Genomic DNA, 25,514 nt, shown 5'->3' with positions numbered 1-25,514 from the left:
AATTTGTATTACCTTTGCACTCATAGATACTGAGTCAAGCAGGCAGCTTTTTTAAAACTGTGGTGAGAGGGATTTAAACAGCCTACTGTGTTACTGTCACATGCTGTAACCTCAACTCATCAACAGATTGAGGAGCTGTCTATGATCTGGATTTGACTTCATTGACTCAATTCTTTTGTTTTTTTTTAATTATTCTTCGATATACAGTTTGTGCGGAAAGTATTCAGTGCTTAACTCCTTCCAGATTTGGTCATTTTACAGCCTTATTCCAAAATGGATTGAATGTATTTTTCACCTCACAATTCTACACACAATGCCCCATAATGTCAAAGTGGAAATAAATTCCTTCAAACTCATGCAAATTTATTAAAATAAATAATTAAAACATGTACATAAATATTCACAGCCTTTGCTCAGTACTCTGTTGACCTCTGACAACAATAGCCTCAAGTCTTTTTTCAGTATGACACTACAAGCTTTGAACACTTACTTTTAGGCAGATTCATTCTTCTTTGCAGAACCTTGCAAACAGTGGATGGGGAGTTGGGGAGGTTGTTCAACAGGCGTTCAATTCTAGGCTCTGGCTGGGGCATTCGACAAGATTCACAGAGTGGTCCAGAAGCCATTCCTTTGTTATCTTGGCTGTGTGCTTACGGTCATTGTCCTGTTGGAAGATAAACCCTCATCCCAGTCCGAGGTCCGGAGTGCTCTAAAGCAAGTTGCCATCGAGGATATCTCCGTACATTGCTGCATTCATCTTTCCCTCAACCCTGACTAGTCTCTCAGTTCCTGATGCTGAAAAACATTTCTGCAGCATGATGCTTCCACCATCATGCTTAAGTGTAGGGATGGTATTGGCTAGGTGATGATCGCTGCCTGGTTTCCTCCAGAAATGATGTTTGGCATTCAGGCCAAAGAGTTCAGTATTGGTTTCAGCAGACCAGAGCATTTTGTTTCTCATGGTCTGAGAGTCCTTCAGGTACCTTTTGCAGACTCCAGGCTGGATTGTGCTCTGAAATGCACTGTCAACCATAGGACCTTATATGGACAGGTGTGTGCCTTTCCAAATCATGTGCAATCAACTAAATCGACCACTGGTGGGGTATGTGGGTGTTATGTTATAGTAACCTGAGTTAGGTGGTCTCTCTTCACAGTCCATCCGTATATAGTACAGTATTTTAAACGTGAACATGAGTTGTGTTTCTTTTTAAAAAAAAAAAAACACGTGTCATCCTTAAGTACAGCGAAATTCAATTTCTTGACTTATTGTTGGGAATAAATAAGAGTTTCTCCAGTCTTCATGGACCTTTGCTTTCAATACAAAGAAGTGCTTACCGTCTACGCTTCAGTGTGGCAGAAAAATGTGGAGGAGGATGGTGCTTCACAGTCAGAGAACACGACTAGTGAGAGTAAAACAAGCCAGAAAAGATAGTCAGGAGAGAAATGACCACCTTGGGGAATTGGAGCTGTGAAAAATGACAGAGTGAAGTGAGAAATATGAGGTGCTGGAGGAAAGGGACAGCTGTGGTAAATGTTTCAGTGCTGTGCCTGGAGGGAATACATGAGAAAGCACTGAGATGATTGTAGCCAAAGGTTAAGCAATTAAAGGAAAAGCTAATTTGAAAAGGATACTGTATGCCACTTTCATGCTTTCAAAGTCTCCAGGAATAACAAATATCATTTGCCGTTGGTAACCTTTTTCATGGACTTAAATAACATTTCTGTTGTCTAGGATTACCACCACTGTGGCTTGCAACATGGACCTGACCAAGTATCCCATGGACAAGCAGACCTGCACGCTACAACTGGAGAGCTGTAAGGCCACTTTATATTTAAAGAAAATCTGATCTTTGCTACCTGAAGCTGTGGCAGAGTTGTTGGTGGGTGGGCATAATTTCAAGTAAATCCGATCAAAACAAAGGATGAAATGGATCACTTTCATGTTCTGCATTGGTTGTGTGTGTGTGTGTGTTTGTAAAATTGCACGAATGTCACACATCATACATAAACTGGATTTACTTCAGTCTTGATGAAATGTTTCATAAAGGACATAACTGCTGCTGTGGAAAAAAAAGAAAAATACAGCTAGTGCCTCGGGTTACAACTGAACCACCTATAAAAACACTGCACAATGAAAGTCAAGAAAATGAAAATTTTAAAAAAATGCAACGAGAGGAAAAACAGCCAGTGGTTGAGGTAGGGAGGATGCTATGGTCTGCAACAATGATTGCCTGAAGGTGCTTTTTATTTGTACGGTAAAAACTCTGCAATATTAGAGCGAAAACCATAACAATGAGATTATCCCTTATGAGCAAGCACTTGTTGAAAGGTTTAAATTTCACTGCTTTACCATCATTCTCCCTTTCAGACTCGTTCATGCACCTCAGGTCCATCTAAGCCTTCATCTTCATCTTGACCATCACCAATGTCTAGACCCTGAGGGATACAACCTTAAATTTTGTCACTGCTGGGATCCCATTCTGGCATGATGGCATCGTCGGAGTCTAATCATGTTTTGCTTTAGGCACCTAAGTGCTTGGTTATATTAGGAAAAGGCTTGTGGCTTGGGTTGATATACAGCCATATTTCAACAACATCAGTTGCACTTTGTGGGCTAGGGTTTGGTCAAATGTACCATAAGAGAATGGTAAGAAAAATAGTAATAATAGGTGACATGAAAATAAAAATAACCCTCACCCAGCTGTTGTTTAAGACCTACTTTTGGCTACTCATTGGCAGATTTGTACACCAGATGCCTTTCCTTATTGGTATAGTGACTTAGACAAGTAAAACCTTTCTGGTTCAACCCAGAGAGGAGAGGCATACAGTATAATCCAAGCCAGTGGTAACATTGCTGTAAGTGCATGAAGTCTATTACAGCTAACAACATTACAAATACTTTACTTGTGGTTGAAACATACTAAAGTTAGCAGAAGCATTGTAATGAGCAAAAATGGCAGACTGGGGCAGCTGTGCATTCTTTGTTTGAAAAGATAGAAATGGAAAAATATTTTCCATGGTGACATCAGTAATGTAAGAAAAGCCTGGACAGCTAAGACAGTATTTCATAGAGGAGCACTGTTTTAATAGGGGTCCATGTCCACATAAAGCACTTTTTGCACTGGAAATGCCTGTCACCTCATTTTTATAGCACTTCTCTTAAGCTCTCATTGTTGCTAGGTTACAAAATCCTTCTTTCTAAAAGTTTTCTTTTTCCACCATGAATTACTCTGTTGATGTTGTAATTCGTGCCCTCCTTTTCAGCACTGTCAACGCTCAGCTTGATATGATTTGTATAGAAAATCTATGCCATCTTTGCACACAGACCCTAACGTACTTTGGCAAAAAAAAAAAGAGCTAAAAGAAAGCAAAAATTACAAAAACATGGCATGACAACAGTTTGGTAGACAGATCCACATACTATCAGGGTTTCTCATTTAATTCATTTTTTGCACATTGTATTGTGCTATGAACTAAATGTTAAATGGAAAAATCATTTTCTGCATTTGTCTACCCTTAATAATGAAAAAGTAAAAACATCCCATTTCTTTACAGCATTTCCAATTCAGAATCTCAGGGCGGGGCTGGATACAGTCCCAACTATGGTTAGCTCTTAATCAGTGTTCTCTCTAATTTTTCATGTGTCTGAGCAAACACACAAACTCCCTGAGCAGTCCCTTGGACCACTGTGAGCAACAGCAGACGTGTGCACTGTGGTCACGCTAGCATCGACTCCATCCAAGTCACATGGTTTATTAAAATAATCAAATTAAAGCATTTACATTTATGTTAGACTACTTTTAATTAAGTGCTTTAGCCCACTTACAATGAAAATTAATAAATAAATCTTGTTCATGACCTGTGTGGTATGTTAACACTATTGGAAGTAAAAACAACTTGAACTCCAATTTTGAAAACACAACTTTCTTTCTTTTCTTTTTTTTAAATAAAGCTCTGACTTGTATTATGAGTATGAGTCTGTGGTCTGGGAGAGAGTCTGTAACTCTCTGTCTGCAAAATACAGTATATGATGACCAATGTTGGGCAATTAATTATATAGTTACTTCTTCAAAAAAAGTTTTTTGCAGCTGTTTACCTAAAAATGCTGCCAAGGCGGTTTTTTAATAAACATTTCAAACTATTTACAGAACAATCAGCTGTTCTGCATCAAATCTGATGCCACACAAATTATTTGTGCCACTCCAAAACATAATTTCTGTCCACTATGAGATAAAGGAGAACAACAGCCTGCAGGCCTGACAACAGGAGATGTATCACTCCTGTAACATTCAGCAGTCGCCTCATTGTTCTGACACACACAACCAAACTATTGACTACACTACACACTAACTACACAAGATTTGAGCTAAACATCTCTTGCATCTCAAAACACTGCAGTCACTCCTAAAACTTCCCCCCCTTCCTAAACAATAAATGCCATGTTGGCATATCATTTTTTGATTGGTCGACATGGTACATTTTTCGACCAATAGGAAAGGGTGGAGGTTTTTGTGTTGTCATTGCTCACAGGCTTTCGAGCGTTTTCCTTATAAAACGCCGTTTTTACCGTTTCTTCCCGCAGTAAATATAAACAACGACAGTATTCAGGAAGAAAACCAAACGTTGCATATATTTTTTATCATAACTCTGGTTTTACTTGGCCTATGAACACAATTTAAAAACTGGTATAAAGTCCACACTTTTTCCCTCAATTGTTCCGTCTGTCCTGCTCACATCTCCAATGGTTGTACACGTTGTCACTAACATGGCTTCACTCCACATCAGCCACGCCGCTTTGCTAACTAAAACACCGGTAAGGACGCTGCCATAGCCTGTCAACGATGTTGATTAGCGGCGTATATACGAATGTGAATCGCATCATTGGCTGGAGCACCCAGTCACCGGTCACTTACTGACTCACAATGCAGAATGAATTGTTAACGTATTTATTTTAATTGCAATTCAGGTTAGGTTAGATTTTTTGTGCGCAGACACCGTGCCTGCAGTGCGCGATTGCGCTTAGTGGCAGGGTACACCTGCCCTTTATCACAGTCTATCACAGAGCTAAAACGCACAGACAATCATTCACACATATCATCAATTCAGAATCACCAGTTACTGGGGATTTTTTTCCCAGACAACATTTAAAATATAAAACATAAAAATAAAAACAGGTGATGGTGCTGAAGATGTTAAATTATATCACTGGGAGTGACCAGAATAGACGAGATAAGAAATAATATATATGAGGGACAGTCCAGGCTGAGTGGTTTGGGAACAAAATTAGAGAGGCAAGACTGAGATAGTTTGTAAATGTGCAAAGGAGGAATAGTGGATATATTTGAGAAAGGATGTTGAAGATGGAGCTGTCAGGCAGGACTAAAATAGGAAGACCACAGAGAGATTCATGGATGCAGTGAAGGAGGACACACAGAGGGTTGATGTGACAGAGGTACCTAAATCATCAGCTCTCCTCCACCGTGCTCCACAGCTGGTATCAGGTGTTTGTGCTGATATATTGCATTTGGAAAGACAATACCAAAGTGAAGGCGCTTGATCGTAATGCACACCGACACATTTGTAGAAAACTAAAGGATATGGTTGTGATGTTGATGTGATGTTGCAACGCATGCGCTGTCAAGTTCTTTTTATCGAGAAGACACTTTCTGCTGCCAACCCTTCCTAACAAGCCAGACTTGTTCGGTCTTTTTCTAATTATGCTGTCATGAACTTTAACATTTAACATGCCCATTGAGGCTTGTTAGTCTGGGCTATATTTGCTGATATGTCCGCTCCTGGGAAGATTGAAAGCTGTCCTGAATGTTTTCCACATGTGGATACATTTTCCCAGTGTAGAATGATGGACTTTAATTTTTTTGGAAATGGCCTTGTGGCCATTCCCAGACTGATGGGCAGCATGAATTGCTTTTTAAGATCACTGCAGATATCGTTCCTCCTTGGCATTGCATAACCCACAACTGACTGCTTCAGACCAGTGAACTGACAAAACTTTTACTATTATAGATGTGGTGTTACTTGCTGAAGATCAGTTTGATCATGAACACCTGGCTGCTACTTTCCCTCTTAATTCTTGTGGAAACAGTACAGCTGTACTTAATTTTTCATGCCCTGCTTCTGCACTTGAACTTAGCTTTTGTTAAATCATGACTCGGTGTAATATGTCGGGCTTTGTACTTCGTCTGAGGTTGCTAAGGACCAGATTTGTATTTATTATCAGAGGTGGGACCAAGTCATTGTTTTGCAAGTCTCAAGTAAGTCTCAAGTCTTTATCCTCAAGTCTCAAGTCAAGTCTCAAGTAATGTCAGGCAAGTCAGAGTCGAGTCTCAAGTCACTGGTGTAAAAGTCCGAGTCAAGTCACAAGTCTGAAACTTTGAATTTCAAGTCCTTTCGAGTCTTTAAAAAAAAAAAAATGAAAAAATAATGTTGCAGTTATGCTAAATGTAAATATTAGACCATGTAATTTTAAAATCTGTGTTTTTCTCAACACATGACAAAATAGTGAACTTAGAAAATATACACAAATTGTGAAATTGCACCTCTTTAAAATGCAGCTCAATTAAACCTAGCTCCAAGAATAATTTTCACCGACAGTTCTGAGATAAGCTGCATGTTATTCTTGGATGCGGTTGTAGGACCAGCTTTAAAATCGCATGACAAAAATATCATACACATTAAAAAAAACTGTATCACCAACGTAGCCTGGACAACATTTGCTAGTTAGATGAAGTCAGCTATCTCATCTTAGCATATTTATATGCATATTTATAATTATACGGTTCTTGGAGTGAGTGCATACACTCATGAAGTTTAGTAACTTCAGGTCACTGCAACAAGCCCAGGTACAGTTTACCGACGGATGGGTGCAGGACCTTGAAATGCACCGTGTAGAACGAAAGACCATCGTACGTATCATAAGTTTACCAGTCTCACAAACTGTCGTCATAAATACACATTCCTTAACCGTTTATTAATAGGACCTTTGAGCTCAACGGTAATTAATTAGTAGTGGAAATAACTTCTGGTACCCATCACAGAAATGTAGCAGTGACAATAATACTGTATGCTGTAATCGTACTGGACAATTGGTGATACAAAAAACCTGTTTTATCCTGTGAATAAAAGTATATGTTTTTATCAATGTACCATAATAACAGAAGCGAAACACAATATTGTGTCAGGATAATTTACTATTTATGCACAATAAACAAAGGAGCATAGCGCGACAATTTCTGTTCAGCGCCAGACTTGCTTGTAACCTATATCACCAATTATGTTATGAAAAATGACGTATTAACTACTAAAAAACACTGACCTTCGTGTAAATGCTTGGAGCAGACTAACCTGTGAGCTGGAGTGTTCTGGGACGTTATATTTGGTCTTTGAATGGCTGCAATCCAGTCGCGTCTTTGTTACTTCGGAAACATGGCTCGAACAATTTCTCTTCAACGACGTAATCCGATAACAACCGATCTCTTTACCCGTCGGCTTCCCGTGGCTGTCATGCGACCGGCTATTGCAGTTAATAATACAACAGCTTCTTGACATTTTTGTGTTTCTTTTTATCGCTGTGTAACTGATTTTAAATTTTATATTTGGGGTAAAATATCAAGTCTTTTCAAGTAAACCGGTTCAAGTCCAATTCAAGTCCCAAGTCATTGGTGTAAAAGTCCAAGTCAAGTCACAAGTCTTAGAACATTTTTTCAAGTCAAGTCTAAAGTCATAAAATTAATGACTCGAGTCTGACTCGAGTCCAAGTCATGTGACTCGAGTCCACACCTCTGTTTATTATGGCCTGATACATAAAAAGCTGACAGGGGGTATACTTTCTTTTTCACCACGATCGCATGTCCATTCAGGAGAATTATTAAAGCAAACAGAATGAATCTAACAATAGCTGGCGTGCCACAGCAAAATTCATATAAATTCAAAGGGGCTTTTAATGCACAGTTTCAAGTTTATTCCTAAAATGTCAAACTATTCAGTTAGACTTTGAATAATCTTAAAGCCACAGTCATTATACTGCAGGGTCAGTTAGGGTCCCTCGAACCAAAACCATCTAATCCTACAAATCCTTTAAATGTACCCTAATAACTGTGGAATGAAAACCTCTGCCACAACACTGCAAAAATTCCTCGCTTTTTAAAAAGTGTACATTTTTCGTGACACGTTGCTGAAAATGGGAGACCATTTTTCCTAATTATGACACATTTTCATTGCCTTGTGCAGTAAATGGTTGGAAGAAAAAGCCTTCCTCACACCTCTCCACTATTTCCACCTGCTCATCTACTGTCTTTGCTTCCCAGCTTGCTTTTGCTCCATGCTATTAAATGACGGCAGCTGGGCTAAGCTAAGTCAGATCCCTGCCAGAAGCCCACCAGGACCTCAGTGCCAAATAAAACATTTAGCTGGAGCTCCAGTGCCACTTGACAGCAGGCATAAAGGCATCTGGAGGTTAACGTTAGGTAACTGAGAGGATGATGGATCCTTCCTTCACCGCTTTAATAATTCCAGGCTAAATATCTGCATCTGTTTCCTTCTGTCTCTCTCTGTGTCTGTATGCCCCCCCCCCCCCTTTGCCATTTCGCTCTCATCGTGCTTCTCTATCTCTGCTGCTTTCTCTCCATCTCTCTCGCTCTCTCTCTCCCCTCCTGTCCTCCTCTCCTTCAATCTCTATTTCCTGCTTGCTTGGTCTCTGTGTCTCTTTATGAAGATGTATATTCAAGGATTTATTTCTTTTAATGCTGTGCCAAAAGTGGATCCTCTGCACAGGAGGAGGCTTTAAAGAGAGCGTCGTCGTGGGAGGGTGAGGGGCATTTAAATTAAGATTGCGGTAAATATTTTCCGCATTCTGACAGCAAAAAGAGTCAAAAGAAAGTGACGGCCTTTTGTAATCATGGCTGTAAGTCAAATTTTTGTGGGGACGCTTTCAAAAAAATACAACACTCTTGGCTGCTTGCTACAGGGCACTGAATGTAACTCTTTCCATGCTATTGCACAGCTTGCCACTGACCATCTGTGTCTCTTAATTTGTACAGTAACGATAGGGCTTTAGGTCAGAAGAATAATGAATTCCTCTACCAAGAGAATTACAATGAAATATAAAAAGGTGAATTTATTGGACCTTTCAGGTTCAAAGTCCACTGCCCTTCATTAGGAAAGCTATGCTTCTAGTATTGTGGCTCTGGTCAATAATACATGACTCCATATGGGTTTAAACAGAGAGAATTAATGAGCGTTTCATGCAAGGCAGATTACTGAGGTGCACACCAGCTTCTGCCAACAGCGTGTCTTCACGCTTTTGTTATTCTCTTGCTCCCTCTGCAGATAAATGAGAAAAATACACCTAAGAAGTTAAGCCTTATTAATCACACTTTATCCTTATTTTTTTCTTTTTTACACGAGAAACACTAGTTATTACTAACTGATACGATTACACATTGTTACATTGCTCTGTCAAAGGCGCAACCACACTTAACCGTGGCATCTTTGATCATATTAATTTTGCATGTCTTCTTTTTCCAAGCTTTATTTGGGTTATCTAGGCTCTCTAGGGCCCAGTGCAATATGCATGATTAGTCTGTTATGGTAAGAGGCAAGAGTTAAGCTCTTCAGCAGGACCCTCCCCTCCACACACACACACACACACACACACACACACACACACACACACACACTCACACTCATTTCAGCATAAGTGGCATCAGAGCTCATCAACCAGTTATTGCACAAATCATTAAACCGCTAACTGTTCCAGAGAAAAAAATTGTTTGTGTGTGTTTTTTACAACACTGATATTTAAAAAATTAAATTTCAATTCTGCCTAATTTATTATGATAATATCATAATAAATTATTATGATAATATCATAATAAATTGTGTAGCTGTTCTTGTTATATGCTTTTTGCTTGCAGACTCTCCCACTGCTTCCATGCACACAATCATTAAAGTTACAGATAAATTTCACTGATCAAATTAATTATTTTATCCTGTATAGTAATTAGAGCAGCTTTCTTCATTGTCATCTTTTCTTCTCTTTAGGGGGTTACAACATAAATGATGTTATGTTCTACTGGACCAGAGGAAATGAGTCTGTCAGTGGTTTAGACAGTCTCCAGCTGGCTCAGTATACAGTAGAAGGCCACTACACATCTGTCTCAGAGGCCATCTATGAAACTGGTAACAATGATAACCAAAACCATTGTTTAATTCTTTAAAAAGCAGTGTTTTGTTACTAAAGACTATTGTGCATTACATCAATACATGTAAATGTACTAAATTTTAGTGTATTTATTGTCTTTCTTCTTACAGGCAATTATCCCAGGCTTGTCTTCCACTTTGAGCTGAAGAGGAGCATTCTGTACTTCATCCTGGAGACCTATGTCCCCTCTAGCCTGCTGGTGGTCCTCTCATGGGTTTCATTTTGGATTTCCTTGTCTTCTGTTCCAGCACGTATTTGCATAGGTATGGGATAATCCATTTTTCTGTTCATTCAATCATCAGAATCAGATTTAGAACATTTCTTTTTGAGCAAATGTCATATATTTTTGCACTGCAACTTAAGCATTATTATTGCTGCTGTGTCCTGCTCTCTGTCAGTCATCATAGTAAACCTAAAGTGACTGAGATGCAATCAAAGTGTAGACTTTCATCTTTAGTTAAGAAGTTAAATGCACCATCTGCAATTTCTGATGGGCTCAGATGTAACCGGACAAATTAAAATGCTTATTTTTAACACTGTGTTGAGTATTGTTTTGTAATGGTTGCCAACTGATGGACCTCACCAGAGGATTCACAAAGGGATTTCTCCTTTGTGATAGTTTTGACTTTTGGAATTTTCAGCTTTTACTCAGTGAAGCTGAGATCAGGGACTTACTGGTAGGTAGTGTTGATTTTCAGTTTGTGATTTTAGATGATCATTTCTTGAAGTTGTATCTAGTGGAAACATCTAAGCATGTAAATTTTCACAGTAAGTGAACCTGGACTGGTTTAGTCTCACCCGGACCTTACTCCCCCCCCCCAAGCCTTGCCTCCACCTGTAAAATGACTCTGTGAGCGTAGCTCCGTAATCCTCCACCTTAGGGTGCCTGCTCTGGAACCTGGTGTCGGGTTCCCTGGCTGCTCCCCCATCTGGCTAAAGAGACTTTTTCCTTTTGGACTCTGCTGCCGCACTCGTAGTGTGACTCTTGTTTTATGTTTTCATGTCTTGTGACTATTGCTGAGATAGTTCTAGCCTAGTTAGTGCTTCGTAGTTCTGCTTTTGTTCATAGTGTCCAAATATTCTAGTATTGTATCTAGTAACACTGAAGTTTTTGCCTGCCATAGAGTGAGTTCATTCAGTTTCTTAGCCCCCTGAGTTTGTACCTCCGAGCCTCCATGTGGTGTCTGAGTCCTCTTCCCTGTATTGGCCGCCCAGTCGTGACAATCATTTGCTGTTACATTCATTGCACACTAAGGTCAGCAGTGAGATTACAAGGTGCAACTCAGTGCAGGGTTCGACTTGGATAATACTTATGGATTGTGTTGTCCATTCAAATATCCCGCCTCGTTTCATTTTCTTTACAAAGTATGTCAGCATATTGCCAGGAAACACGAAAACCATCACCTGAGTTTCCATTGGTAAAACTGGTGCTATGAAGAGCAAAAGCTGGATTATTTTTGTATTTTTATTTTTTTGTTGAAATGCATTGGGTTATCAACATTTAGCTTTTTATTGGCATTTCTGCATTTACAACCAATAACTCCCGTTCAAAGCTGACCTCGGCCTGAGGCTAAGTTAAAAAAAAACAAAAAAAAAAACGTGGTTTTCTTTTTAGGTCTTTAGTGGTTCATCAAAGAATCCTACTTGACCACTGTCTGTGTTCTGTGCCAGGAGTGACCACAGTACTGACCATGACAACTCTGATGATGGGAGCCCGGACATCACTACCCAATGCCAACTGCTTCATCAAGGCCATCGATGTGTATTTGGGGATCTGCTTCAGCTTTATCTTCGGAGCACTTATTGAGTACGCTGTGGCCCACTTCTGCACCCTCACTCACGCTGATGCACACATGCTCATGGTGAGATACTCCTGGATGTACTTACATTAACTGTTGATTGTTGTGGTCATTACTGTTGTCACAGTCATTGTGTTCATCATGGTGGTCGCTGTCATTGTCATCGTCATCATCATGTCACCATGAGCATTTTGGGGTAAGTTGGATTTCTCGGATGTAAACGCATTGTGTTTTTGTTTTAATTCAAACCTAATCTTTCTTCTCTATCTTGCAGTACGGCCACCGAATGTACGACTTTGATGATGAAATGAACGGCATCGTCACCACCATCTCCACTCACTCCAACAGGGCCAAGAGGCGCAAGGAGCCCGCTGCAACTTCTCCTTCAGTTCCCGCCTCAACAGAACTCGCTGTCAGGCCCTCTAGCCCCTCGGGCAGTGAGCCCAAGCCTGAGGCGGCACCTCCAGAGCACACCAACTGGTGCCTCACTGTTCTGGCCACCCTCCGCAAGATTCTGCGCGCCATACACTGTTGTCATGTGGAGAACCCCCACCATATAGACAACTACTCCAGAGTCACCTTTCCACTGTCTTTTGTCATTGTTAACCTACTCTACTGGACATATTATCTGTACTTTTAGCATTTGTTTAAGTGCTGCATATGTCCAGGAGAGTTTAAGATGGAGAGTGTTAGTAGACAATAAGTGTACCTTACTGTACATACGTACAGTAAGTGTAATTCAGGTGTGTTTTGGGTTGAATGTGTAAAACTTCTACATTTGGACTCATGAGCGAGGTCGCATTGTCATATGGGATTGTTCTGGTGGAAAAAGGGAATGCTCATAATTGCAGCTCCATTTTAAATATTAATAAGTACTCAAACTATGACATTGCTTAAAATTTGATGGAATTGGTTTTGATAAAAATTGGCCTACCTGACTATGACATGGTGATATTTTATAAATTCTGTCACGCTTTAATATTTATTTTAGGATGGAGCTGTAATTGAAGGCTTTATGACAGAATTCACCTGTGCTATTGAGTGTGAACAAATTCACATTCCACTTTGAGTCTCTTTTATGATGGATTGATCATTGATATTTTACAACTCCTGTTCCTGCCTGCAGGCACAACATTTAGAGTGAAATAGCAAAAGTAACAGATGGCAGAAGAGGGCTGAAAACGACAGGCAAGGGAGGTGGAAAAATCACTACAATGGAGCATGTGTTGAGAAATATAAACCTCCAAAGGACGAGCTTTCTACTCATTGTTGAAAGCTCTCATTCTTCTGTGTCCTTGTGTGAGTTATTTTTAATTCACTGCAGTACTGTTTCTCCCAGCCTGCATATGACCCTTTTTTCATTTCTATAAATGTAGTGGCCTTGGATACCTTCAGTTGTATTCTGGAAATCTGGCTATCGTGAACAGTTTAATGGCACTTGTCACGGTATGAATCTGTTCTGCTATTTCATAAAGGGAAGCACACCTGCACACTCCAAGATATGGAAGTCCAAAGGGATCCATGTTAAATAAATAAATATCAAATTACAAATGAAAATTCATGTTAATAAATAGAGTGAGATTATATATATATATGTGCTCGGCCTTTAGATGTAGAAATACTCTTTACTTTTGTTAAATCCCAGCCTAGAGTATGCTAGCCAGCCAACCAGCTAGATTAGCTTCTCAGTCTTCTCAGTCCAGATTGTTATTTTCTTTTTCATCAAATTGCTAGATTTTAGAGCGCTGACTAATCTTGTGAGTTCAAAAATAAAATAGGCTTTTAAACATATAACTGCCAGCTAGCAAGACTGTTGTAGGAACATAATTTCTATAGTCATGTGAAAAAAAGAAAAAAAAGAAACGTTCACAGGAGTCTTTACACAAAAGTGTTCTAGAGATAAATTCAAGGCCACCTGGAAGCTAAAGCTTGGCTGGAATTGGGTCATTGAACAGGACAATGATCACAAGATCACCAGCAAGTCTCCAGCAGAATGGCTGGAAAAGAAAAGAACCAAGGTGTTTTGACTGCACAACATTCAAACTTGACTGAAATGCAGTAGTGGCACCTTAAGAGAGCTGTAACGGAACTAAATCAATATTGTACAGAAGAGTGGGTCAAAATTTCTCTGTAAGAGGCTGAAAAAAGTTCATACTGAAAATTATTATTTAATTTTTCACATGAATAATATGTTGTCTTCTTCCACAGCAGTTTTAGTAAGAAAAAGTATTAATATCTAATGAAAAACTTAACATGAAATAAAGCGTCATTGAAAATGGCATCCTGTAAATCACGTTGTAGAACAAAACATTTCTTATAAATTATAGTAGCTTAATTTTAATAGTGTCTGAAATAATCTCATTAGATCATCTGTATACTTCAGTTTATTTGTATTATTATTTATTTATATTGGAGCTTTTGGGTTTCCATACTAACTGGCAGGCATAATGGAAAACACAGGTGTAAATATAAAGGACAGCAGACATATACCAATACAGACAGGTACTATGTTACAGTGATAAATATATGCAGTATTTCTCTCTCTATGGGTTGGCTGGTAGTGTTTTCACTGTGGTTTTTCAATGGATCGGACAGTTAAAGTGTTAAAATTTTTAAGATGGATTTAAATATGAAATGGATAAAATATTTAAATAGGATGTTGTCATCTGAAAGTTATCTAAATGGAAAATACATAGAAATGTTTGAGGTACTGTTGGGTCAGAAGTTTATATACACTCAACGTTGGCATGGATGTCAAGGTAAGTTTGGGGTTTTAATCATTTGTTTGAACTGCTCTTTTTCCAGGGTGGAATGATTGTGTATGATACATCTTTAATAACTTTAAAAAGCAAGACTTTTGTGCAGTAGCGTAAACCACAAATTTTCAATGGGGCTGAGATCAGAGTTTTTGGGAAGCTCATTCCAGATGTTCAGTGTTAGCCTGCTTTGTCCCATCCAAAACCTGTTTTGATGTGTGTTTGGGATCATTGTATTTCTGTTGTACATCCAGTTGTATCCAAGTTATAATCATCTCCTCCTTTCTTTTTTGTTCTATCCACTTTATGGAATGTATTAAGACCCTTGGCAGCACAACAGCCCAAGAGCATGATGCTAGCACCACCGTGCTTGGCTAGTAGTATAGTGTTCTTAGCTTTAAAAGTCTCACATTTTTTTATTGTGGCTAAATAGCTCATTTTTTGTCTCACTAGACCATAAAACCTTTCTCTAGAAAGCATTTGTATGTGGGCAGCTGGAAAATTGGATGTGAGCTTTTGAGGCAGAGGCGTTTTTTTTTTTCAGATAGCACCCTCTTAGTCCATGGTGATATCAAACTCACTTTACTGTCGATAGTAACGCTGGTGTCCCAGCGTTTCCAGTTCATTGCAAGCTTCTTTCTTAGTGGTTTATTAGTTGTTCCTAAACATCCTAACTAATTTACTCTCATTTAAAGGTGAAACTTTGGGCCTTCTTTCTGACCTTGGCAAATTAGTGAAACATTTGAACCTCCACTGATATAAAGTTGATTGACCTGACAATCTTGGAATCTGCAGTTTATAGAAATGGTGCCAAGAGACCTTCTTGACCAACTTGTGTGAATCTACAATTCTCTTTCTCAGATCTTCTCTGAGTTTCTTGGACTTCCCCATTTTCATGAGTACTGGTCAATTGAATGAGGGCTGTCAAAAAAAAAAAACTTTTTGTCAATGATGATCACGAACGAGAAGTTAATAGGCCTTGGCCATGTCAAGTTAAAAGACATCGGAGAACCTTGAGCGGCACTTTGAATATTTGAATGCATGCTTTATATTTGAGCCTTTATGTATAGGTTTGAGGCTGTGCAGATTTGCAAATATCTAAAGAAATTCAAACACCCAATTCTTGTTTTTTTTTTTTCTTTACAATCATTAAAGATGTTGTACAATCATCCCACCTTGGAAAAGACAAGTTTAAAGAAAACCTTAAAAACACAAAATGACCCTCATGAACATTATGAGTGCATGTAAACGACTGTACTCAACTGTGGAACTCTTCAGTTTTGTAAACTGTTAACTCTCAACTGTTTCAGTTGAGATGATACAGCACATTCTCTGTCAGCGTTGTGAACCAAAGAACCAAAGACTTCAATTTAATTCAACCATTCCTCTTCGTTTCCCTTTAGTTCCCAAGAGATTTTTCAAGTTATGTCATGTTTGTTATTCATTGAAGAACTCTGAAATAGCATGAAGTTCATATTTCAGATAGAAAACAGGATTCAGTTGAATATCAGAGGTGCATGTTTATTTATTGCTCAGTACTCAGTATTGCTATGACATAATCTCACTCATTTAATATGAAAACTGGTACAAGTTTCACCATGATACAAGTCTCAGAGGTTCCATTTCTAAGAACTACTTCTCAGTGTGCAGTGACGAGCTAAATTGTTCATATTTGAATGTGCTTCATTTTAGCTTCTACTTCTCCTTTTAACCATTTTTGAATATACCATCAACTACCAAACATTTTGATTGATCTTTGTCTGATTATAATACAAAAGTAGGATATTTTTTTGTTTATGCTCTTCCTGCATGATTGTCAATCGTATCTTTTGTTTTTTGTTGGGGTTTTTCCGTTGCTTGATTTGTTTTGGTTCAACATGATAGAGAGGAATCATCACTAAAGAGTAAGAAAAGACTGTTTCATGAACAAGATGTATATTTTCATTTGATTTGGGCTCTCATCTGAGTTTAAAGTAAGAATCTGCTCAAACTTCTGTTTTCTTTTTCACTTTTTTTCAAAACTTTGAAAGAAATGAATGATCTGTGACTGTGTTCTCTGGACGCACTGATCTGGGGGAAAGGTTAACGTGATAAAACATAGACTGCCGGGTTTTATATAATATGGCACCACAGTCATAGTTCTGATAGTAATCTTCTCAGTGAAAAGTACAAGAAATGAATGCCAATATGGAGCCAAAGAACCACAAAAGCAACCACTGAAGCATCTTGTCAGTGTGGACGCACAGAGTCGTAAGGTTGTCCTAAGGTATGGCTCCACAGTTGCAACTACAATGTAAATGCCTGTTTGCTCTAAATGGACAGCATTGTTGACGGTGAAGGTGCAAACAAGATCGTTTGGACATGTTTGGAGCAACAGTTGGACTGCCCCCCCCCCCCCCTTTCTGTCCTTTTGTGGGACCTGTCAATCTTCCAGGAGACACTGGCTATTATAACAGCCTCACAGTTCTTGGGACATCTTCATGTACAATCTATTTATACACTATAGTACCATGTTAATATAGACTTCAGTTTCCTTATTGTAAATAAATAGTAACACTATGCATGTTTAGTCTGTGTATGAATATGAATGATAGCAATAAAAAAAAGAGGTTTAACGTGTTCATTGTTGACACTCTTTATACAGCTATAGTATAGTAACTATAATAACTATAGTGTTGTGTATGACTATGGCATCATCAACCAACACAGCAGTCTGAAAGTCGCATCATTTTCCAGAATCAAAATTACAAATGCAGAATCAGAGACCAGCTAGCCTTCAGACATGCAAATGTGTTTGTGTTGCAGATGTTTGGAATGCCCTCCAGCTCCCTTAGCTCTGACTCAGCAGAATACCGAGTGAGGTCGTCTCTCTCTCTCTCTCACACACACAAACACACATTTCTTTAAAGGGGCGAATTCAGTAGGTTGCTTTTCTTTAAAGACATACCAAGCCACTTTGCTGTTTGGTGCTTCCAATTGGAAATTAACTGAATTTTTAAAACATTTTCATCATCTAGAGTAGAGAATTTGGGCAAACTATTAAATAAGTCTTCAACCAACTTTTTAAAAAAAAGTCCAGATGCTTTTCTTTCCAAGCTCCTTATACTATTAAATAAATTATTTTTTATTAAAAGGGTGAAGAAAAAAAGTATTTCTGCAGCAGAGTCCAGCTTTGGAGGACTGAGTGTATATGTTTGTGTTCTTTGTAAATCTAAAGACTTTTTCATACATGCATTACGCTGCACTGCTTGTACCACAACAAATCTATTAGAAGTTAGAACTACAGTTGATGTAGATGTACACAGTTACTCACAAAAAATAAACATAAATGAGATCTAAACAGGGTCGAACCGGGCAAAAGTCTTTCATATACTGTTACAGTAATATTAAAATGAAAATTGGTGGATATTTTAAATATTTAACTTTATTTTCCTCAGGGCATGAATGATAGGATTGAATGTCTGACCTCAATTTTTTATCTCTGTGCTGGCAGGTGTAAAATGCTCTAATGTTTCCAATATAAGTGTTCATAATCCTCACACTGTAAATCCTGATCCTCTACTGGATCAATCTCCCAGAATCTAGAAATCCCTTTAAAAGAGATCATGATGTGACGCGTATCAAAGGTGCAGATTTGGGCCTCTCCGTGGCAGATGTTTTATGTTCTCTGATCGGGAATGACCTGCTCAGTGATGAGAGGGAGCTTGAATGCCTTGATGATACCCTCTAAGCAAAATTTTGTGTCGTAGCCCTGTGGTGCTCACATGGTTGCTAAATGAAGCTGATAATATCCTTGATATTGTTTACACCATGTAAATAATGCAGTCTTCTTAAATAACCATGAACAATGCAGACTTGAGGCAGCTTGCATGTCCCCGTGTAGCATTCATCATGAATAGCATGCTTGCAGAGATAAAACTGATTGGATTTGACCTATCTGTGGCCCTGAAGATGAAAATCTGATCCAATCAAAGCTGACATGGCTTTGCAGTTGCACTTCAGCACTCAAGACTCATGGTTGCCAGCTTGACTCTGTTAGGCATTTTCTGCAGCTTCAGGTTCTCCTCCACCATTTATATATCGTGGGTTTCCACAGTGACACAGACTACATATCTTCAGCAGGAAGTTCTCTAGAACATTTACAAGAAAAAAAGTCACGTCTTGGCTTTGACATATCCAGCAAAACATTATCACAACCTTTTAGCATGTACTGAGAATACTGAAAGATGTCAGAACAAGTGTGCTCCAAGCAGCATTCAGTCAACTAGCACCAACTAACAACACGAAGCATGCGGTCATATAACTACATGCAGCACCATAATGCATTCACAAGAGCTGGTAAACAGCATGTTATAGTGAAGATGTGGAAACAGTAACTGGCTCTTATGATCCACTGTTTGATTCTCAGGAGACTGAGATGTTGTTTGAGCGTGAGCTAGCTAAAATAGTACAAGTCTATCAGTTTAATTGCATTTATGTAGTGACTAATCACAACAGCAGTCACCTCATGGTCTACAGAGAAACCCCAACAATCAAACAACCACCTTTGAGCAAGCACTTGGAGACAGTGGGAAGGACAAACTCCCTTTAAACAGGAAGAATCCTCCAGCAGAACCAGGGTTGAGCAGCCTAACCAACCAATTAGGTTGATGACAGCAACATAAAAAACAAACAAACAGAGCACACAAAGAAATACTAGAAACAAGGATTTTACAACCCTTACTCATCAAAGGGTTTTTCTATATTGCTCCTTTTATAGGCAAAAAGAAGCGCATAGTGGTCGATCAAAAATAATGTTTAAATTAAAGGTTTTCTGATGAGAGTTCAGTTCCAGGTATTTGTTTTAATGCATCATACAAAAGGTAAAATTAAGTTCATTTTATAAGTTAAGATCCATATCAGAGCTGAATAAGGATGCAAAGCGGGGGCTTATTTTGTGATCAACAAGTTATCAAAGTTATGTTAAAGTGAAGTGATCCACCCACTGTTACATCCAATTTCAAAACAGCGTTGGGTGTAACAGTTCCATAGTAAAGTATTTTTGTCATCACATTATATTTTTCACTTTTCTACAGTAGATTGTATTTTAATACTGTGGATGAAGTAATTACATTACAGTTACAATTATGTTGTTACTTGTGTTAAACCAGTTTCTCAACTGGACAACAATCTCTGTAAAAATAACATCTTTCCTTACAGTCAGTGCATCCTTTTTTTAGGGTGGCTGTATGCCTCTCGGAACTATCGCTTATATCAGTGTAAAAACTGATAAGATGAGTCATAGTGTGAAGCCTGTTACCCTCCCCACAGGACTTGGAGCCTGAATCTGGACTGAATGAGGCTGAGAAGTGGAAGGTTATCACAACATCAAAACACATCTCAGGGTGGTAGATTCGAGGATGTAGCAGCCTGAGTGAGAGCAATACAGCATTTGTCTCGACAGAAAACTCCCACGGGAATATAAAATAATGTGTGCAATTGTTTTTCCTCACAGTCTGTGGAATATCAATAGTGGTCCAATCAGATGGAGTGTAGCAGGAGATAGAGGCTGCGAGTAATTGCAATCTAGCTGAGCAGATAAATGTCGTTTGGGTTTACTGACAGACAATTGAGCATGCATTTTAGAAGAATGCAGCGAATTGATGTGAACATTTTTGATGCAACAAGAATTCCTGCTTTGTCTTTAAGTCCAGCCACACTGGCCACTTTGTGTCTCGAGAAAGGTGTGACATGTCCGTCATTAACTAATTCTGTAAACAGTCACACTCTTTAACCTCCTCAAACCATGGCGTGTTCCTTTCTCCTGCCACCAGGGCGTGGTGCTCAATGTCGCCACGAGATGGCGGTATAGAACCACGATTAACCATCACACACATCCACTGCAGTGCGAGAAGAGCTGCACTGTGCAGCAAACCATAAAAAGATTGACTCGCATGTTGGTGCACTGAGAAATCGCTATTATAAAAATGTACTGACCCGCTCCCCTCTAATATTTTAAGCCAATTACATGTGTGGAACTTTGTTGTTTTGCTGTTGTGCAGGTTTAGTGTTTGTGTCTTCAGGGAGCCGCAGGTTACAGTGACAAGAGAAGACATGATGCTCATTAAAATGGGGTTCAGCTTGTGTGACGGAATGGTTTAAGCAAATTATGAAGCTGAAAATATGACTGCAGCGTTAATAAGAATCTTAATGAATTGACAAGATTGATTGGTTTGAAGTTGCTCGTTTATATTTTTTGATGTATAAAACTGAAATGAATCCTTCATAGAAAGAAAAGAACTGTCAAAATGCTGCTCCTGCTGCTGCAGTATTTACCCTTTATAAGAATTTCTTACTATGTTTATGAAATGAATAAGCTTGCATCCAGTTAATGAACTGATCACCATAATAAGCATCCTCATTGGTGTGATTGCTGATTGCTATGCAGTCGCAATTACGCTCATGTTGTCTTTTTGATTTTTTTTTTTTTGCTAACCTGCAGCTCAAAATTTTTCATTTTATTGATATGCATGCAATTTGATGCTGTTTGCTTCGTTTTCATGCATAAATCTGCATTTTTCATGAGATATCCTGAAAATCACGAAGGCACTTTGCTGCTAATTCATATGCTAAACTGTGCACAGTCCTTTGCACAGTTCTTTTTTCAAATGATTTAATTAAATTCCCTGACACTCATGCATTAGTCACTGTATACTGCATGACTAATTTTAATAGTATCGCATACTGATTTGTACCTGGGCTTTCTATGATAACATATACAGTTTATTTAGAGTTAGATAATGCATTAAGGTCTTTGGAGGATCATTCAGTCTACTTAAAACACAAAAGACAAGTTTGAACCTTTGACGTCTATCGTGAAGGAATCTGAACCCATTATGGTTTTTGCTGAGATTGTTTACGACTGTTTCCCTTAGAGGGAAAGGTCACTGCAAATCATCACACACTTGTTTTGAGTGATCACTTTTATCCTGTGATGAAACATTTGTATCCTGTTGTGTGTGCTGGCTATAGATCAACATGTTAAACCCTTCTCTCTCCATCAACATTATCAAAACAACAAATGACTGAATATATTTTAGAAAAATGGTCTTTCATCCCTTCAAGAGAATTACAGCGACTTGAAGACTGGCCAACACTTCACTAAGACATGTTCAAGGGGAACAGTAACCCTTCGTCACCCATATTATTATCTTTTTAAATGCCCATAACTGGAACAAAATTATGCAAAGTTCCACTGACCACAATTGTAACTCACCACTGGCATTCAGTAAAAATCCAGTCTGAACCTGCTTATTACTGCACAGTGACGAGGTCTGGATGAGCTAATTATTAAGACGTATGGGTTATTATTATCATTATGTCTATAATATGCTGTCTAAGGTTCACTTTCTAAGGTGGCCCCATCATTCTCACTGTACTGTACAAGAATATAGGCTACCACACACCAGTGGAATTTTTAAATGATCACCACTCCACACTCATTGAAGTATTTGATGATACAACCGTGTGTAAAATAAAGTTTTCCCAGGACTCTCTGCAGTCTCATAAAAAACACACAGCTTATGATTCATCAGCTTGTAGAACAACCTTTAGCAGTAATAACTTGAAGTTCTTTATGACTTTAACCGTCTCCTACATCATTATTTACAACATTGATTTAGTTCATGGAGGTTTTGAAAAATTAGTTGACATCTGGGCTTTGACTGGATCATTGCAGGACCTTGATTGTTCTCTTTTTCAACCATTCTGTTGAAGATTTGATGTTATGATTGGGATCACTGTCCTTGTTGCATCACCCAATGCAGGCCAAGCTGAATCTTTTGAACAGTTGGCCTCAAATTGGTTTTTGGTTCATGGTCAACTCAGTGACTGCAAGGCACCCAAATCACCTCATGGGGACCCCTGCTTTTCAGAAAGAAGAGGTTTTCTCCTAGTAATCCTTCCAAGCATAACATTTACTTACTTAAGGCCTGTATAGTCTGAGATGTAGCTGAGATGTTGATGCTTTATCTTTTTAAAAATATATCTATAAACATTTCTTAAGAATTCCTGAACGTGCCAAGAGTGTAGCATTGTGTTAACATACACCTGAATGCTTCAGCAAAACGCTGCTTTTACAGGGGCAGTCACACATGCCGATGATCACTTAATTCAAGTGCATTAATTTGATTACTGCTACATATCCTTCTTAATTCATATAGAAGCAGTGAGGATATAGCCTGCTTAGTTTTTTAGAGTAAAGTATATACATGTTTTCTTGTGTGCTTTTACTGTAATGCATTGCAATCTATTGTAGAAATCAACTTCAGCTGCATCTGCAACTCAGTCAGTACCAAAAATCAGGTAAAGCATTATATAAAAAATAAATAAATCATAAATCAGCTTCTCAGTAAATACCTCATTAGACGCAGTTTACCTGAAACGATTAAAAAATGCAAAACCAGAATCAATAATTCTTGCTGAGCAATCAATCAGTGAAAACTGCAATTTAAATATTACTGACTATATACAACCAAGTGCCTGACAATTAAGCTGAATTATAACGATAAGGAAATTATACAAGAATATAAGGATTTTGACAGCGAGAGGGGGGAAAACCAGCACGTTAGAATATAAATATAATTATTCACACAGTGATTAAATGAGACAGTAAAACAGAAATGAATTCCAAAATAGAACAGCTCAGGCACAAGTACCTGCTAACTGCTCTGTGCCGCAGCACTTGAACTAAAAATAACTTTCCTCACTTCTTGTGGTCCATTCCGTGTCAATCAGATTACCTTGCAATTTGCAAATTTGGACCATTGGGGCCATTACCCTGCAAATTGAATTTCAATCAAACCTTTTAAGCGTTAGCTCACTATGTGTAACACACTCCCCTGTTGTTCATGGACTAAGCTCTCTGAATGGGGGAGTCTGAGGATCTCCACAGGCTACTTGGAGGACTTATAAAAGGTATATATGGAAGGTATGTAATTATTAAAGCCTGAGTTGATGGACATCCGTGTACAGGCTTGTTACCATAGCAAATAGGAAACTTGAAAAATCAGTTGTCATCCATAGGACTGGGAGACTTTTCATCTTTTGTGCACTGTGTCCCAAACAGTACACTTTAAACATGGTGAAGGTTTCTCACATGAATCACAGATACCAGGAAAACAAACCAGATGACAACCACGTGGAGACAGTTTTTCAATTTTTCTTGTGATTTTCATACTATTATAGCAAATATTACTAATCAGATTATTCATGTCTCTGTTCTTTGCAATAAACCCTGGCCGTTTCATTCTAGCATATTATTACAGTCTGTATTGAGTCTGTCATGACTTTGTCATTTAAAGTCACTTATGTAATCATGCTGTCAGCTCTGTGAGTGGCGACTAAAGTGTGTTTACGTCCAGACTTCTGGTATTATGCAAGCTCATGGTAGGTGGCAGTACATTCACACAGCTCTACCTTGAGAGACAAAGCATTCATTTAGCCACCTTTCATTCGTGCAAATAAAGGACACGCAGAGTGGCTCCCTCTGGAAACAAACAAATGAATACTTTTAAACTAAACACTCTAAAAGATTTGTTAACTCAATGGATTCTTTTTCTCACCTCAAATCTAATATAAAAACACCCCCCCCCCCCAAAAGGAGGTTGGTGTGGTCTTTTTGTAATACAGGGGAAAACTTACAATGTGTAATTTGAAACAGACAGTGGGTGAATGTTCTTCACATGCACATGCAGGCCAGAGTGTTGCAAGTGCACCTGTCAATGCAAACAGTCCATATCCAAAAACAGAGCGGTCATAGAATGAGAAGATGAAGAAGATGGATGGATGTATGGAGGAACTGAAATGATGCTCTGATCCTCAAAAGGGCAAACAGAATGGAACCATGCCTTCTTATATGCACGAAGGAAAGCATAGACATCATGGATGATGTGAACATGAGACATGAACAATCACAGTGAGAAAAGTTGTACAGTATCTGCAGGAGCTAAACAGAATACAGATGCCATTCACTGTATTATTTACACTGTGATTTCCCTACTCTGGCAGGTCAAAGTGAGGAAAAAGCACAGCTGAACTGCACCTTTGCGGTTCCTCAACCGACTCAGTAATGCTATTTTGCTGTTATTATAATTTTTTTCCACTAGATGAAAGATGAAAATGAAGCAGCGTTGCCACTTAAATACAAAGCCAAGAGCAGCCTGTCTTTATGCCGGACACATGAGCATTTCAAATTAGTCTGGAACCTCGTACTTGCGTTTTTAATCAACAAACTCAGACCAAAATCCGTCAATGCAACTGGACTGAGTTGGCCTACAACCAGTCAGAGCAACAAAGAGCTGCAAACCGGACACGTGTAAACTGATTACAGCAGACAGAGATGTCAGTCTTTGCACCCACATTAGATAAAGGGGTGTAACTAGCATGGGCAATGCTGAGTGGAATCCGTCTGAATGGGAGACAAATGAAACAGAGCTCAGCCCCTATCACTTTGTATTTCTTGTCTTATCTGCAGCCAACACCAAGACTCCCTGTGCAACACATTGGACTTGTCATAGCGCGAAATGTATTGGTGTAATTAACAAAATTAATGACCACTTTCTCATATTCAGGTGACTCAGGGAGTCTTACTGCTGAACCCGGGTGCACAATTTGTACAGCTGTTGTGAATGTTATTAGCAATATGGGTGCTATGATGCAAAAATGTTAAAATGTCTCCTCAAAAAAAAAAAAAAAATCCAG

At 38.7% G+C, this 25,514-nt stretch overlaps 1 protein-coding gene across 2 annotated transcripts in view; it reads left to right on the top strand.

The window, feature by feature from the left end:
- LOC146561453 (gamma-aminobutyric acid receptor subunit pi) overlaps positions 1–17,389 on the top strand; it is an 87,371-nt gene extending 69,982 nt beyond the window's left edge. For both annotated transcript variants that reach the window (XM_085297567.1, XM_085297566.1), the window contains 5 exons: positions 1,733–1,815; positions 10,060–10,197; positions 10,330–10,482; positions 11,891–12,081; positions 12,293–17,389. In XM_085297567.1, the coding sequence (XP_085153693.1) occupies positions 1,733–1,815; positions 10,060–10,197; positions 10,330–10,482; positions 11,891–12,081; positions 12,293–12,658 (931 nt within the window). In that variant the 3' untranslated portion in view covers positions 12,659–17,389. The remainder of the gene's footprint in view (positions 1–1,732; positions 1,816–10,059; positions 10,198–10,329; positions 10,483–11,890; positions 12,082–12,292) is intronic.
- Positions 17,390–25,514: the final 8,125 nt, after the last annotated feature.

Source organism: Mchenga conophoros, linkage group LG13 (genome assembly GCF_057382185.1).
Source record: "Mchenga conophoros isolate Kocher_MC1m ecotype Shallow Benthic linkage group LG13, M_conophoros_male_GT1.1, whole genome shotgun sequence".
In the NCBI taxonomy this organism is placed as follows: Eukaryota; Metazoa; Chordata; class Actinopteri; order Cichliformes; family Cichlidae; genus Mchenga; species Mchenga conophoros.
The sequence above is the reverse complement of the archived record's forward strand: the minus strand, read 5'-3'. Positions and strand labels throughout refer to the sequence as shown.